Consider the following 18,396-nt stretch of genomic DNA (forward strand, 5'->3'; position numbering starts at 1 on the left):
CTTTCAGTTCCTTAAGCATGTCATATTCCTCCCAACCTGACAACCTCTGCAAATACCTTTTCTGCTGCCTGGTACAGTCAGCATCTTATCCACTTGCCATTCCTTTAGGCCTCAGCTTTAATGTCACTTAGATAATGACTTTCCACAGCCCCTTTACCATATACTTCTCATAGCATCTCATTTCTTCACCACATTTTTCACAGCTTTTCATTACCTGTCAAGCTATTGTTCACAGCTTGTCATTACTTTTCATTACTGTTCATTATTTCCCCACTAGACTGTAAACTCCATAAAGGCAGGGACAAGGTCTGTCTTGTTCATCATTATATTTACTATATTCATGGAACTCACAAAAAGCCTGAGTAAGAGGCGGAAGGATTATAAGTTAAATGGTAAACTAGAAACACATAGTGATACTTAAGAATTAGAGATAAAGTGGGGCACCTGAGTGGCTCAGCCGTTAAGCGACTGCCTTTGGCTTGGGTCATAATCCCAAAGTCTTGGGATTGAGCCCCACATCGGGGCTCCCTGCTCAGCAGGAAGCCTGCTTCTCCCTCTCCCACTTCCCCTGCTTGTGTTCCCTCTCTCACTGTGTCTCTGTCAAATAAATTTAAAAATCTTAAAAAAAAAAAGTATTAGAAATAAAGTATTGGAAATCCACAGTGTATGGAGTGTTTGAAGCCATAACGATGAATGGCATCACTTAGAATAAGTGTATAGGTTCTGTGAGAGAGAAGGGAGCTTAACACAGAACACTCGGGAATGAGTTCATTCAAGAGATCAAGGATCAGGGAGCAAGTGAGAGAAAGATAGAAGGCCTAAAAGAAGGATGTCAAGGAGCTAAAGTAAGAAAGAGTCAAGAAGAAAGGAGTGACTTAACAGTGACATCTAAAGAAAATGCCTTCAAAGACAGGGATATGAGCATTACCACTAAATTTTTAAACACTGTTCAAAATATTCTAGCCAATGCATTAAGACACAAAATATATATATATATAAAGTATTAGTTACAACAGAGCCAATTATCCACCAAGCATATGTGAGAACCAACTGAAAAACAATTAGAAATAGAGTTCTGTTAGGTAGCTCATACAAATATATAAAATTCAATAATTTTCTTATGTTAGCAGTTAGAAAATTTAAATATACTCTACATACAACAAAAAAATACAAAATATCAAAAAATAAACAAGATCAGAAGAAATTAAAGACATAAAAGAAAACTTAGTGAACGGAAAGACAGCAGTTGGAGGAGACAATAAAAATGTTAATTTTTCTAAAACTAACTTCAAAGAATTCCAAAGAAAACCTTAAAATATTTTAAATAATTTTCTTTAATATCTACAATAGACATAAGTTAGATTTGAGTCTGAGGCTAAGGATTACTCTATACAGAGGAAAAGACTAATGATACAGAGAAGATGACAACAATTAGAATGGGATCCTAAAAAAATGCATGGGGGATAAAATAATTTATTTATTCAGCAAATGTTTATTGAGTCCTTACTATGTGGTGGGCAAGCACTATGGACACAAAGTTGAAAAGGTATAGATAGTCCTTTGTATAATTTTAAGACACAAACAGACATCTTAGTGTAATGTGCCATTCTAGTATTCAGTAAAGGCACATATGAACAGGAAACAATTCAGTTTTGGACTCAAGTCTACACCTACAGTATCCTATTATATTTTTACAAGGACATTTTTATCTCTTCAAATTCTACATAGTTTTATTTTAATAAAGTCTATGAGAATTCTATTTTTAAAAATATGTATTACAAGTATTATGGAAATAGTTATAATTATTTAAAAGCCAAAGTCTAGAAAAAACATTATTATATGTATTTTAAATAAAGACTTTTACCTTTAACAGAGTCTATGTCCAAAGGATTATAAAACCAAATCCACATCATATTTTTTATCTGATAGTCCCCCAAATTTAATATCTAATTTTAAGAATTGAAATTAAAATGGCTCTATGAATTAAAAAAGAACACAAAACTCGATCTCAAGGATCTAAATTAGAATAATTAATGCTCATGGTTTAGTAAAAACATTTTTTAAGATGTGAAAAAACAAATTTTGTTCGAATTTACTTATGTATGCTCTACCTATTTGACTTTAAACTTTTAAATATCATTTATAGAGAAATGGACTCAGAGGTGGACCAGCCACTTTATCCTACCTACTGATATTTTTATGAAGACTTTAAAGAATGTTGGGGCGCCTGGGTGGCTCAGTGGGTTAAACCTCTACCTTTGGCTCAGGTCATGATCCCAGGGGCCTGGGATCGAGTCCCGCATACGGCTCTCTGCTCAGCAGGGAGCCTGCTTCTCCTCATCTCTCTCTGTCTGTCTCTCTGTCTATTTGTGATCTCTCTCTCTGTCAAATAAATAAATAAAATCTTTAAAAAAAAAAAAAAAAAAAAGAATGTTTGGCAATAATAAAGTGGTATCTTAGGGGAGGACTTAGTAAGACCACACAATTTCAATGAGATAGCTCTTAAATAAGCATGAAGAAAACACCTATCTTTAAGTATACACTAGGTGCCTTAAAATATGAAATGAAATTTCCCATTCACAGGGCACCTGGGTGGCTCAGCGGTTAAGTGACTGCTTCAACTTGGGTCATGATCCCAGAGTCCTGGGATAGAGCCCTACATCAGGCTCCCTGCTCAGCAGGAAGCCTGCTTCTCCCTCTCCCTTTGCCGCTCCTCCTGCTTGTGCTCTCTCTCTCAAATAAATAAAATCTTCTAAAAAATTATTTAACATTTCACATTCACAGTTTCTAACACACCAATCTTTGAGAAGGTATGGCAAGCTACCGGTGAGTTTAGGTTCATGAAGTAAAGATAACCTAAGTCCATATAAGGCTATAACCACATATAGGAAGCTTTTGAAATGACTTCCCACCATACATAGGATAAAACATGAGTTTTAAAAACATGAGTTTGGATCAAAGACCTTCTACAATGTGGCCCATCTATTTATTCTCATCTCCTATTGGTCCTGATATAAAGTCTCTGTCCCAACTAGGTTCTTTCCAAAATATGTTATTTGCATCTTTAGTCCAAAAATCTCAGCGGTTAAACTACTTCCTTACACTATTCTTTCTAATCATTCCAATTTATTCTTTACTACCTGCCTCCTCTGAACTCATTCCCAATCCGTCTAGCACACAATGACCTCTCCTTCTGAACTTCTCCAACCACTCAGCATCTAAGTTAACATCTGAAAATTCTCTTATTCTGACTTTTCTGTGTATAATCACCTTTCTTCTTCCCTTCAGGAGGTATGGCAAATGGTAGAGGGAGGAGTATGGGGTGGTGGTAAAGGGAAAACACTGATCAAAAACTTGGGATTTCCAAAGTTCTAGATTCTGAAGCTCTGAGGCTGTTGATGTTCTTAAGACAAAGTCACTCAACCCTTTAGATAAATGAGGGTTAGGTATTTAATCTATGGTCTTTAATGACAAATATTCTCTTTGAGAGTTATCTTCCACAGTGGCTTAGAATATTATCTTACTTGGAAGGTACAAAAAATTATAAATTTTTGGTTGATGTGATCTCAGGAGTGAAGCCAAATACCATACTTGACCAAAGCCAGGGCTCCCAAGCTGGGAGATAAATACTGGCAACAAATGACAGAGATGGGGTCAAGGAGGAAATCTAGAAGAGTCTATCAAAAATAAATATACATATATACATACAAACATACATATATAAAAATTTTTTTTGAAGTTTTGGAAAATTGCACAATTGGTTATAAAAATCTCTGTAGACTTCCATAAAGCATCCTTATAGTATCACAGTGCTTTATAATCCAATTAAACAAATATCTGATGTCCATATGAACAGCACTCTTTCAGGGTTTTCATTCCAATATATTGTAACTCTACAAACCACTCACACACAAAACATCATACTTACTGAGATCTCTACATTTAATAGTACTATATTCAAAAGAAATACAAAGGTAGTCGCATGCTTCTCTCAGTTCAGGAATAGATATGCCATCAGGACAACGAATTATTCCTGTTTTGTAGTAATCCTAAAAAAAAAGAAAAGAAAAAAAATGTAAAGAATGCATAAAACATCTACAGCATAAGGTGGCCAAAACCTTACTATTAAGGTGAAGCTGCTAGCATTTTCAAAAACAGTGGAGCTCTGAGATTTCTGAACTGTGGAATTTTAAAGTTAGATGGGACCTCTGTTCACCTAACCACTTTTTCATTTTACCAATAAGAAAACGTTGGCCCAAATGGGTTCGCTGACTCACCTAGTCAAATAATTATTTATTAGCACAGGAAAGCCAGGTCTCCTGATACTGATATGCTGCTTCTCTCTATCGTAGCATGCCAATTCATATGTATTTTCCACTCTACAAGTTATTTTTCTATATAACTACCATCAAATTTTAAAACTTTTTAAAAAAATAATAAAGTTAAATGATGTATTTTAAGGTATCTTAAATATTACTTACAGAACTGAGCAAAATTTGTGGTTCTTAGTAAAGAACTTCAGAGTCATATTCCAGGTATTAATATATATAAACAGAATGCACAATTACATATTCTTCTTCCAAATACTATTTTATGGTGTGTCCCAAATTATGAACAATAAATAGTACTTATTTCCAAGATCTGCTTTAAAAATTGTTAAGGGCTAGCCCCCAAATTACAGCTGAGTCATAAGTATTTTTTTTTTACTCAGCAACTCCATCGGGAGTTAAATGAAGTAGGGCTAGCTAAAGCACCTCCCCTCCCCCCAAATTAAGATCTGCCTTAAGCTTCTTGAGGTTCAGTGCCACTATAACACAATAAAGTTGCTATACTAGTACAAGCAAGATGTCTTTTGGTACTTGCCCAAGTATTAACAACAACCTAATCAAGATCAACTTCCATTCCTGTCTTTTACCCCATGATCCTCCCTGCCCATTTTCTCCAAATTTGAGGAAACCGTATGTTCAGACTGTGGCTTAGTCAACAGACTATAAATCAAAGCTTTATCAATGATTTGAAATTACAAGTAGGAATTCTGTAATACTAATTCAAATATTCCTCAAAATAAAAGGTTAAAACCTCAAAAAAAAAAAAAAGGTTTAAAACAAAAACACTATTACATTTTAGGTGACTTTTATATGTTAACTGTCCACATTGCCAGTTATAGGCAATAAAATATTAGAATTCAAGTAATCACATTTATCTAAGATAGCAAAAATGATGAACTTATTGTATTTAAGAGAATTAGAGAGGGAGTAATAACATGACTCCAGATGGATTACCACTAAACCCTTTGAAAGAACCACCTGTTTATACTTAAAAGATGTCACATCCTCCGACCTGTATTTGTATCATATTATCTTTATGTACTAAAATAAAAATGAATAAAATGGTATTTTTTAAAAAAACAATATTCCCGGGGCACCTGGGTGGCTCAGTGGGTTAAGTCTCTGCCTTCAGCTCAGGTCATGATCCCAGGGTCCTGGGATCGAGCCCCGCATCAGGCTCTCTGCTCGGCGAGGAGCCTGCCTCCACCTCTCTCTCTGCCTGCCTCTCTGCCTACTTGTGATCTCTGTCTGTCCAATAAATAAATAAAATCTTAATAAATAAATAAATAAAATAAAAAACAATATTCTGCATAGAGATATCCAAATAGAACTCTGCTTCTAATACAAATACCTACCAAAAGGGAGTTCTATGATTAAGTCAAGACACAAGAAATAAGCACTCACCAGAATAGCTCGAAACACTGTGGAGCCAATTCCCTCTGCCACTTCATACTCTCCCTTCTCATTAGGACGTGTAAAGTTATGTTCTCTGCCAGATCCAAACATCCTATGATATTAGTAAATAATGAGAGATATAACAATAGGATACTGCCTTCAAAGGGAAAATTTATTTCACGTACAAAAGTAAAAAGGAATTACAATTTATTCATAAATTAGTTAAAAAATTTTTAGCAATTGATTCTGACAAAAGTAATAAATGAAGGATTATTAAAAATACTACCTTTCTGACGGGAGGGAATAGTAATATAGATTCCCTATAAGCAAACAAAATCAGCTGACAAAACTCAGAAGCTAAAGAACTTTTCACCCCTTCTTCTCAGGGAGAGAGAAAAAAAAATCAATCAATCTAGGGGAAAAGGTGATTTTTATACTAAACTTACCAGAAAGGGGGGAAAAAAATGGAAAAGGGAAACCATGTTATCTGTACCTCTTCCTTAAAACTGCTGCCCTCACTGCAAAGTTAATGCTATAATGCAGCACATACAGTAAAGTAGAACAGGCAGGTTAGGTTGTTTCACTTTTTACAACTCTAACATAAATATAAGAAACATCACTCAAAATTCTTACACTTGTATCCCAGAACTGAAAAATTAGCAATAAATGCTCAGGTAAAGAGGAATGAGGAAGCTAAGCAGTGAATCAAAAGTTTAAACAAATGAGTAAAAAGCTCTCAATACTAATTTTTACATAAGAAAATACAGATTTCTGGGGTGCCTGGGTGGCTCAGTGGGTTAAGCCTCTGCTTTCGGCTCAGGTCATGATCTCAGGGTCCTGGGATTGGGCCCCACATCTGGCTCTCTGCTCAGCAGGGAGCCTGCTTCCCTTTCTCTCTCTCTGCCTACCTCTCTGCCAACTTGTGATCTCTGTCAAATAAATAAATAATATCTTAAAAAAAAAAAGAAAATACAGATTTCTATTTTTTCAAGTAATGTTCTTGGCACTTTCATAGTAACTATGAAATGTTTTTTGAAAAGAGGGGCGCCTGGGTGGCTCAGTGGGTTAAAGCCTCTGCTTTCGGCTCAGGTCATGATCCGAGGGTCCTGGGATGGAGCCCCATATGCTTCCCCCTCTCTCTCTGCCTGCCCTTCTGCCTACTTGTGATCTCTGTCTGTCAAATAAATAAATAAATAAATAAATAAAAGCAAAAGAAAAGAGCAAATGTGCAGAGTATGTTCTTCAAAATCAAAAGTTTAATGCATTACTCTCAAGAAAATTTTAAAACTGTGGTTAAGGAAGTTGGACCTCCAAATTAAATGATTCCATCATTCTTAAGTATTGTACTCAACAATTTCCCAATTTAAATGGTTTCTTCTTTTGTTATAACACAGAAATCTATAAAGAACAAAGCTTTTTTATTTCGAAGTTTCCAAAAGAATGCCAACTGCTTTTTACAGTACCCATGAATATTAATTTTCATCCCCAAAGATATGCTTTACTCAACTGGCATGAAAAAGACTTCGCTGTATCCCAGAACTGGGATAAACTTCACTGTTTTTAAAAAAAAAAAAAAAAAAAAAAAAGGCAAGGACAGTCTTTCAGGAATCAAATGTCATACAATTTTCTCAAATACTTGAATTTTTTTTTTAACAAAAGGAGAATGTTATGCTTCTCAGTTCAATATGGATACACACACAGAAATATTTTGGACTTTGTTTTGTTTTGCTTTTAAAGAAAAGGTAGCCTAACAAAGGATTTCAAATATCTACTTTTTAAGAGTGTTTCTTTAAAATTGGGGTAAAAATTTAAAGTATTAGTAGTGCCAGGTGCCTGGGTGGCTCAGTTGGTTAAGCAACTGCCTTCAGCTCAGGTCATGATCCTGGAGTCCCAGGATCGAGTCCTGCATCAGGCTCCCTGCTCCGTGGGTAGTCTGCTTCTCCCTCTGACTCTCTCCCCTCTCATACTCTCTCTCTCTCTCATTCTTTCTCTCAAATAAAATCTTCACAAAAAAAAAAGTATTAATAGTGTCGAGTCATCCTCCTGACACCTTCCCTCAATAATCTTCCTTTGTGCTCCTAAAAATATATAAAAGCTGTACTTGTTTTCTTTGCCTCAGATATGTAAAGTCTAACTGCCAATGTTAAAAAGAATATTCGGCTATTCAAAATGTGCAATGTCATGTGAGCTTTTATTCTGTATTCAGAGGAGAAATCACATGTACACACACAAAGGCATCCTAAATAGTTACTCATATACAACCTAGGGGAAAAAAACCAAGTTTTTAACACCATATAAATTTCTGTTTCATTTCTATGCTCCTCCACTTTATATTAGAACAGGAAAAGATACTAATTTTACAATGAAAAGGTAACTTGAAAAAAATGGAAAAAAAAATAAAGAAAAGGTATTCGCTCCTCATTTTGGACACAATGAAAAATCAAGTCTATATTGTCTATATCATTCTTTTAAGACCACAGTTCCCACAACTACAAACTTCACATTCACCTTTACTCTAGACCCACACAGATTAGAATATGACTACAAGTCTCTTTCCTTCATTCTAACTACTTGTTAATACCTTCCTTTTTTTTTTTTTTTAATTTATCTGGCAATTCATGCTGACTTTTCAGCTAACCAAACTGGTTTTTTTCCTCTTTAAACAAAATGCTAATACCTGCTATATTTGGTGGTTGAATTTAGGATTTCCCCAAGTGAAAAAAGCATATATTACTGTTATACTCACCTTGTTAGATACAATTTAAGGTTTTAACCTGTGGAGATTGTTTAGGACCCTATCTTCATTAAATAGTTTTTTTTTCTTGTTGATATAACAAAAATTGTTAGAAATAAAACCAAGTTCAAGATCTGGCTCTACCATTTCCTGGCTATACTAACTTGAGCAAGTTATATTTAACTTTCAAAGCTCAGTTCATCTATAGAACAGGAATACTACATTCCAACAGGGAATTACTGTAAAACTTAAGTAAAATAATGTGAGGGGCGCCTGGGTGGCTCAGTGGATTGAGCCGCTGCCTTCGGCTAGGGTCATGATCTCAGGGTCCTGGGATCGAGTCCCGCATCGGGCTCTCTGCTCAGCAGGGAGCCTGCTTCCCTCTCTCTCTCTCTCTCTCTCTCTGGCTGCCTCTCTGTCTACTTGTGATTTCTCTCTGTCAAGTAAATAAATCTTAAAAAAAAAAAAAAAGTAAAATAATGTGAAAGTGCTTTATAATAATACAAAGAACTGCAATAATACAAACCTGCCCAACATTGTATTTGGCTGTGCAGTAAAAATGGATGGGTCTACAACAAATCTAGTGTTATCCACTATTAGTGTTACTCGTTCCGATGTTCTCACATTCCGAGCTCCTTCTTTTGCATTTTCATATACAAACACCATCTCCCCAGATGTCTTACAGCTACCATCCGAACTTGACTGACTACTGTTTCTGCTGCTATTCCCAGCACTGCTACTGGAACCATTTGGAGATGCTTTTTGAGGACGAGGACTACTTGGACGAGAAGAACTATGATCTTTTTCTCGTTCTGAAATAAAGATGTTAAAGTTATGCAAATTTTCCTTTAAAAAAATTCAAGATCCACATTTATCTTTTAAAAATTCTGATGTAGAAAAGTTGTTTTAAATCACATTTCTGGGGGCCTGGGCAGCTCAGTTGGTTAAGGGTCTACCTTGGCTCAGGTCATGATCTCAGGGTCCTGCCACATTGAACTCTCTGCTCAGCAGAGAGTCTGCTTCTCCCTCTCCCTCTGCCCCCCAGCCCCCACCGCCACTTGTGCATGCATGCACTCTCTCACACTCTCTCTCTCAAAAAATAAAGTAAAATCAATCAAACAAAGCATTTCTGCTTTTTTATTTCAATTAACATTTTCACAGAGCACCATAAATATTACTTCCCAGGAATAAAACCTAAAATATCAAAATGTTTTCTAAATTAATTTTTGTAGATTTTTAAAAAGATGTATAGCTGACTAATGCTCACTCAGACTAAGATCAAAATTAAGGTAAATTTCATGCTAGTATGCTATTTAAAAATACATGAAACCCAAGGAATAGAATAGTCTTACAAGTTTACAAGTCAAATAAGCACTGACAGGAAATAAAAGATTAATGAAAATACCAACTTTAACTGTCCTAAATACTAAAAGTATTAGTACTACTCTGAGAACACTAAGTACAAACTTTGGACTCTCACTATATTAATTAGGCCATACTCAAACTAGTAATTTATCTCACAAAAGCAAGGCCCCAAAGGAAGAAAAATGGTCACTAAGGACACAAAAGTATTTATTCTTTCAAATGACTTTTAATGTCTACCAACCAAATAAAATGGCTTCAATAGCTTATGATACATTGCTTTTTTTTCAGTCTCACTTTTTGTTGGAATAAAAGCACTGCCACAAATTCTAGAGGATCATATAATTACTATCCATAATTTTAATTAAGTAGGAAATACTGTTAAAATTCAGAAGATTTTCTTCAGCTGTTCTAATATTCTATAAAGGGAAAATTAAAACTAAGATTCTGTGATAAGTTCCCTCTAGAGGATAGAACTACACTTTAAAGGTGACCTAAAAATGTACCTCCATCTCATCAGATTCATCAGCTTCTGCCAAATTCCTCCATGACTCAGGCTACTCAGAACATTCTGTACAGCTTTACTGATGATATAATTAGGTTTGCTTTATCTCCAGAGATATTCTGACACCTCCATTTTATTGCCTGTTTCCAGAATGCTGGTAGCATCCCAAAACCAAAATTTGCTGAATTAATAAAAATCATTTATTATATCTTCCTATTCTCTTCCCAGGGATTGAATTTAGCATATTAATGAACTGTCAACTCCTATTTATACTTGCATGGATTTTTGGCATATCAGTACTAGTTTGACTTTGAGGACCTACTTAGATACTGACAATCTCTCTGTATAATTAAGCCCTAAGATAAATGATTTTGATTTGAAACAATCGGAAAACAATGTGAAGGTATTAAATTTGCCCCTTCTCCAAGGGAAAATGAAAATCAACAAGTTCACATTGCTAATGTACTTCTCCTCAGTCACACAATTTATTTACCTGAAATATAATAATGTTCATTTACAGTAATGAGTAGGAACGAAAAAAAAGACATGAGCTACTTGCCAAGAAAAAAAAACAAAAAAAACAAAACACTTCACACCTTCCTTTTCACCATCTATTTTTTAAGTTAAATTTAAAATACTGTCAAAACTTAAAATAAATTACTACATGGTTATTCTAGCTTTCACTTCCTTTTCTAGCATGATTAACCAAGAATTCCTATCAATAGTTTACTACAAATTTTTAAAAATAAACCACTTTGTATGTACCACATAAGATAAAAATCAATTTGAGACTTAGGGGCACCTGGGTGGCTCAGTCCGTTAAATGTCTGCCTTAGGCTCAGGTCAGGATCCCTGGCTCCTGGGATCTAGCCCCAGGGCATCTGCTCAGTGGGGAGCCTGCTTCTCCCTCTCCTGCCACTCCCTTCCTCCCCATACTCCTGCATGGACTCACGCTCTCTCTCTCTCCCTCAAATATTTTTAAAAATTAAACAAATTATCTCATATCACAGTTTTAAAGGCTTTTCAAATTTCTTATGAAACTGTCCCAGACTAAAAAAAATCACTTTTAAGTTTCATTTAATAAGCTGATTTCTTATAGCAAGAATGAAGCTAAGCTAAAATAGCAACTGAATAGAACTAAGAAGTTAATTTTACTCTCAAGTACTAGGCAGAATTCACAGTCATTACTGTTTTAAAAAGGTAACTGCATGCTTTTAAAAACTGTCAGGAAGATGAGTTAATTTTACGTACCAACATGGTGTTGTCGTGTTGGAGAAGTAACATTTCTAATACAAGGAGTGAGTTGAGATTCTGTTCTTTCATGAGATGAATCTCGTGATCTGTCACTTGATCTTCGTCTATCTCTTGATCGTTCATGTCCCCCGCTAGCACCATGTAGACTCATTTTGGTGTGGTCAACAACTCCTTTAGCAACACGTGAGGGAGTACTGGTAAGTCAAAAAAGAAAATTAACCATAAAAGTGGAACAGGAGATCACAAATGCTTTTAAAGAAAAAAGCAATTAACATTAAACTACTACTATTTTGAAGTTTAAGAATCAAATGCTACAATTCTGAAACAATTATCTTAAACGTGTAGGTTTTATAAATGCTGGAAGAGTATATTTAAAGATCAAATAATCCAACTCAGTTTTTTTTTTTTTTTAAGAATGAGAAAAACGAAAGCCCAGAAATGTTAATTAACTTTTGAGTAAGTAGTAGTAGTAATAGTAGTAGTACTAGAGACCACCCAGATCTTCTAAATATTGCTCAAACATTTTTCTCTCTTTGATGGGGGCAGGGGGTGGCGAGGCACAGGCAGAGAGAACACCAGCTTTCAGAACTCCAAAAAAATCAGCTATGGGGCAAAGTAACTGGTCTCCTTGCCAAATACAATAAGCCTACATGCTTACTTTAATATCAACTCATCTTGATTTTGATTGAACTCCTTTCAAAATTTTTGGCAAAAAAAAGTTTCTTTGAAAAGCATTTCTCTAAAAAGCTTAATTAACTGAGCTCTGTAAAGCTACAGAATTTAAAATTTTAAAATATCTTAGGTAAATTTGCTTGTAAGAAGTGAATACCTGAGAATGATGATTAACTAGTCTAATTGGCAGAATTAAGTCACAATTATTTATGAAGATATATGTACCACATGTACAATGCTATAGAGAAGTTCCCTCAAGGGACTTGCGTGTACCCGTCTCAGTAATAGATGTGTATCAGTAATACATGAGCACACAGAAATTTAAACAATTCAATAGTAATCCCAAATTTCAAATATAAAGCTGGTAAGTACATCTCAAATATGTAACTAATAAGTGAGAAATAGATACTAAATGCTTTAATATCTCAGAGGAAGAAAACTTCACTACAGACTTGAGTTAATCACTGGTGAATCAGGTGCTGGCAACTAAGTAAGATTTTCATAAAGTACATTGCAGGTAAGAAAATTGACAAGAACAAAGAGAGAGCCAAACCTAATACATCTGGAAATTTACCATCTCATCATTATACCATGATGCATGGTTTAAAAATTTAGTGTTTTTTATAAATAGAAACAGAAGAAACTTCACAGTTTTAGAGAAATACAGAAATATAACACAAATTGTACTCTAATACTTAGTTGCTCAACATGTTGAGTATTACTTAACATTATGGAACATTTCCTCATCTTTAAAATACAGGTTCTATTTACTTTACTAAGGTTAATATGAGGATTAAATGAAGAAATGGAAGTACACTAACCAACAATGTACCTAGCACAATAGAATCCCCCAATTAAATACTAGTTTATTTAGTTATGACAGATGGAGATATTAAAGTTCAATTATAAGACTGCTCGGAGTCACACAGTATTTAGTAAATATGCTAATAATACTATACCCTAGGCCTTTTTTTTTTTTAATTTTTTTTTTTAAGATTTTATTTATTTATTTGACAGACAGAGATCACAAGTAGGCAGAAAGGCAGGCAGAGAGAGAGGAGGAAGCAGGCTCCCTGCTGAGCAGAGAGCCCAATGCGGGGCTTGATCCCAGAACCCTGGGATCATGACCTGAGCCAAAGGCAGAGGCTTTAACCCACTGAGCCGCCCGGGTGCCCCTACCCTAAGCCTTTTAATTCATTCCAGTGTCCCCTCCATATTATTAACCCAGCACTCCATCACTGAAATCACACTCATTAAAATTTAAATCTTCTTGATTCAATTTTAAATCCCATAGTGCTTCCGGAACATCTCCTCTGTTGGCTTATTATCTACAATTCTTTTGTTATTTTAGTATTTTCTTTTATTAAGATACTCAGTCATCACCTCATTATAACAGACTACAAAGATAAAAGATAAGGCTAACTTTGTATTTATCCTAAGAGTTACTTCTAGGGAAATAAAGGCAACCTTTATCAGTTATTTGTCTTTCATAAAACCACAGAGCAAAAAAATTCTTTCTAGTGAAAAAGATCAAAACAGGACGCATCCTTGGAACATAATAGTTTTCTTCTTATAGAAAAGATCCTACTGCATTTATGTCAAAAACTTCAGAGTAGAAACAATGGAATTTCTGGTTTGTCTTAAAGTAGGAAAAAGAGGGGGCGCCCTGGGTGGCTCAGTGGGTTAAAGCCTCTGCCTTCAACTCTGGGTCCTGGGATAGAACCCCATATTGGGCTCTCTGCTCAGCAGGGAGCCTGCTTCCTCCTCCCTCTGCCTGCCTCTCTGCCCACTTGTGGTCTCCGTCTGTCAAATAAATAAATAAAATCTTAAAAAAAAAAATAAAGTAGGAAAAAGAAAGCAATCTACACAAATAGAAAAAGGATTATATATTGAAATAAAAACCTCCTCAAATTATCTTAGCTGTTAAGTTTTAAATGTGCTTAAATATGAATCTAATTGTTAATCTAATGGACAAGGTATAAACCCAACTACAACTAAGGACAAATGCAGGACAAATGTTCAGTTTGGGTGAGGCCAAGGAGACTGATTAATTGAAAAAGTGTTTCTAGGGCGCCTGGGTGGCTCAGTGGGTTGGGCCGCTGCCTTTGGCTCAGGTCATGATCTCAGGGTCCTGGGATCGAGTCCCGCATCGGGCTCTCTGCTCAGCAGGGAGCCTGCTTCCTCCTCTCTCTCTCTGCCTGCTTCTCTGCCTACTTGTGATCTCTCTCTGTCAAATAAATAAATAAAATCTTTAAAAAAAAAAAAAAAGAAAAAGTGTTTCTATCAGACACTTTTATAACTGAAACATTAACTGCTACTAAGCATTTATTCTGCTAAAATATTGGCTTTACCTCTAAAATGTTTAGATTTTAAAGAAATGCAAAAGGATCATACTTCCATTCTTTATTTTCATTCCCAAATGGAATGTACTCTGCACCAAACCTTCAAAATCAGATGTCATGGAAGACTAATTATGTCCTACTTGATTTAATTAAATAATTTTAGATCAGAAAGGCACTCTAAGGACAAAAATAATTAGTACGTGTAAAAGAAAATGAGGACAAGCAAGTTCAGAGGAGATAAGTCTGCTTCATGTTGCATTTAAAAGTCAGAGATCTGTGAACTCAGGACAGGTAAGGAGTTGAAGATTACATCAGCTCCAACATCTACTTTTAGTCAAGACAGAATAACAAGGATTGAATTTGTTTTCCTATCTGGGGGAAAAAAGTAGACAAAATATATAAAACAATGGTTTGTAAGACACAGTTCATCAGCAACGACAGTGATCCCTGAAAGATGAAAAACAAATGAGATAAGCCCAACAACTGCTCTAAATTATTTTTTCCACATTACTATTTTTTATTAATTATTTTTATAAACATATAATATGTTATTTGCCCCAGGAGTATAGGTCTGTGAATCGTCAGGCTTACACACTTCACAGTACTCACCATATCATAAACCCTCCCCAATGTCCATAACCCAACCACCCTCTGCATGCTCCTCCTCCCCACAGCAACCCTCAGTTTATTTTGTGAGATTATGAGTCTCTTTCCAAATTACTATCTTAAGAGATTTTCCAGAGTAAATAGGGAAGTGAAACCCAGTTGGAACCTGGTAGACTCAGGTAAGGAGCTGGAGAGCTTGGGAATAGTAGGTGCCAAGAGTTCTCAGCAAAGAGTACTAGAGGGGGGGAGCAAGCAGCACAGAGAAAACTTCAGAGATCTGCAGTCTTCTTGAAATATTGAGCTGAGTACCAACCAGCGAATACATCTGAGGAAACGACATAAGGCTCGGGAAAGAACCAACTCAAAGGATAAGAAGACACAGTGACCAGGACTCATATAGGACCTACTTCCCCCAGGCAGGCTGGAAAACCTCGTAATTCATAGGGCACTGAAGAAAGAATCTTGACTAGTTTTAAAATTTTAAAAAAGCACTATGGGATTTAAAATTGAATCAAGAAGATTTACATTTTAATGAGTGTGGTTTCATTGGTCTTGACTCTGAAATGGGAATCAGACCTAGACTGGTCACCGTGCTAGTCACATCTAACAAATCTTAACAGGAAGACCTGAAAAGAATCAAACTGTTTCCAAGGAACTCAACTGTAAAACAAAGCTCAAGAATATTTATAGAAAAAATAATACCCAGCATCCAAACAAGGTAAAATTCACAATGTATGGCATTCAATAAAAAATTACCAGGCGTGCAAGTAAGTAGGAAAACATAACCTGTAAGAGATTTTAAAAACTCAATCAAAATCAGCTTGGAACTGACATGTCTCAGAATTAGAAACAATGACATTAGAAGTCATTATAATCATATTGCTCCAAAAGGTTATGTAGAAATACAGAAGGAAGAAAAAGATGCAGATCAAACTTCCAGAGATATAAAAAATGATATCTTAGATGAAAAATAGACTGGATGGAATTAAAGAAAATTACACATTATAGAAGAAAAGATTTGTGAATTTGAAGACACAGCAAGAGGAAATACCAAAAATAAATATAGTATTCATTATAAAAAAAAATAAATGGAGTAAAAGTGAGCGGCAGGTCAATTTCAAATGCCCTAATATAAGTATAATGGAGTCCATAAAGGAAGAAAGGTAAAGAAAAGAAAAAATATTTGAATGTCTTGAAATGTAATAAATACTACATGTATTACACACAACAAATCCCATATTTTAAGAAAAAAAAAAAAACCTGTGAACCTATGTTTGCTTTATCTAGCTGAAACATCTTCAAAAATAAAGAGGGAAATGCATTTTCAGACACACAAAAAGATGAATTAATTAATTAACCATGAGCAGACTGGCATTATAGGAAGAGTTAAAGGAAGCCCTTTAGTCAGAAGAAAAAGTAATGCCAGAAGAAAATATGAATCTACACAAAGGGGTTGAAGAACACTGGAAATAGTAACTACATGGGAAGATCTTTTTTATATTGTTTAAATCTTTTTAAAAGATTCAAACAAATCTCTTTAAAAGATTTAAATAATAATTATAACAATACAGTATGGGGCTTATAACATATACACATAACTATAATAGCAAGTTTGGGATGAGAGACATAAAAGTACACTATTGTGGCTCTTAAACCATTTCTTGTGTCAAGTAGTACTGCTTGAAGGTACTGATAAGGTAGACTGATAAATTAAAGATTTGTATTACAAGCCCTCAAACAACCACTAAAGTAAGGAAACGAAGAATTACAGGTAATGAGCCAACACAGAAGAGAAAATGAAATCATTAAAAAAAAAAAAAAAAGATGCAATTAATCCAAGAGGGCAAAGGAAAAAGGGAGAGGATGGGGAAACAAGAACAAATGGGACAAAAAGAAAATAAAAAGCAAGATGATAGACTTAATCATATCTATAATCACATTAAATGTAAGTGGCCTAACCCATAAAAGGTAGAGATTATCAGACTAGATATAAAAGTCAGACCCAATTACATATGTTGCCTACCTGAAACACACTTCAAATATAAAAGTACAAAGAGATTCACTATAAAAGGATAATGAAAAATCAACTATGCTGACACTAGTCAAGAGAAAGCAAAAGTAACAATATTAATATCAAAGTAGACTATAGAGCAAAGAATATTACCAAGGCATATCAAAAATAAAAGCGGGATATATTCATTAAAACCATGTCCCAAAAGTTCTTCTGCTTCATAATACAGCTTCAAGATACATGAAGCAAAATCTGATAAAACTGTAAGAACTCCATACTTATATTAAGAGATTTCAATACTCCCTTGTAATACTTAATAGAGCAAACAAAAAATCAGCAAAGATGAATAAAATTTGAACACTATCAATGACCTAACTGACATTTATAGAACACTGAAGCCAGTAGGAGCAAACAACTCATTTGTTTCATATGCCCACAAAACATTTACCAAGACAGATGATATTCTTAGCAACAAAACAAGTCTCCATAAATTGAAAAGAATTCAAACATATAAAATTTGTCCTCTAATTACAACAGAATTAGATTAAGATTCAGTAACAGAAACATATATGTAAATTTCCCAAATATTTGGAAATTGAATAACACCTTTTAAATAATTTATGGAGCAAAGAAGAAAGCAAAAGGGAGAATGCAAAATTTTCAAGTTAAAAAAAAAAAACAAATGTAATCAAAATGTATAGAATGGCATGACATTATAGCAGCAGTTAGGGAGCAAATTATAGCATTAGATACCTATATTAGAAAAAAGAAAGTTCTAGGGGCGCCTGGGTGGCTCAGTGGGTTAAGCCGCTGCCTTCGGCTCAGGTCATGATCTCAGGGTCCTGGGATCGAGTCCCGCATCGGGCTCTCTGCTCGGCGAGGAGCCTGCTTCCTCCTCTCTCTCTCTCTCTGCCTGCCTCTCTGCCTACTTGTGATCTCTCTCTGTCAAATAAATAAATAAAATCTTAAAAAAAAAAAAAAGAAAAAAAGAAAGTTCTAAAAAATAAATAACTTGTTTCCACCTTAAAAAAAAACTAAGCAAAGACTAAATTAAACCCAAAGTGGAAAAAGTAAGCGTACACTAATTAACACTTCTATAAGCAGCACACAGGGTGTGCATCTTCTTTCCTCCCATTCAGAACTATTTATGCTGAAATATTTTTATACTTGTTAGTTGTTAAGTTAAA

At 34.8% G+C, this 18,396-nt stretch overlaps 1 protein-coding gene across 4 annotated transcripts in view; it reads right to left on the reverse strand.

Moving 5' to 3' along the window:
* Positions 1 to 18,396, reverse strand: part of BTBD10 (BTB domain containing 10) — a 73,941-nt gene that overhangs the window by 9,127 nt on the left and 46,418 nt on the right. For all 4 annotated transcript variants that reach the window (XM_082683202.1, XM_082683199.1, XM_082683201.1 and 1 more), the window contains 4 exons: positions 11,576 to 11,772; positions 8,984 to 9,269; positions 5,733 to 5,835; positions 3,929 to 4,049 (listed from right to left, as the gene is read on the reverse strand). In XM_082683202.1, coding sequence (XP_082539328.1) covers positions 3,929 to 4,049; positions 5,733 to 5,835; positions 8,984 to 9,269; positions 11,576 to 11,729 — 664 coding nt within the window. In that variant the 5' untranslated portion in view covers positions 11,730 to 11,772. The remainder of the gene's footprint in view (positions 1 to 3,928; positions 4,050 to 5,732; positions 5,836 to 8,983; positions 9,270 to 11,575; positions 11,773 to 18,396) is intronic.

Source organism: Mustela nivalis (assembly GCF_964662115.1).
Source record: "Mustela nivalis genome assembly, chromosome: 9".
Classification (NCBI taxonomy): Eukaryota; Metazoa; Chordata; class Mammalia; order Carnivora; family Mustelidae; genus Mustela; species Mustela nivalis.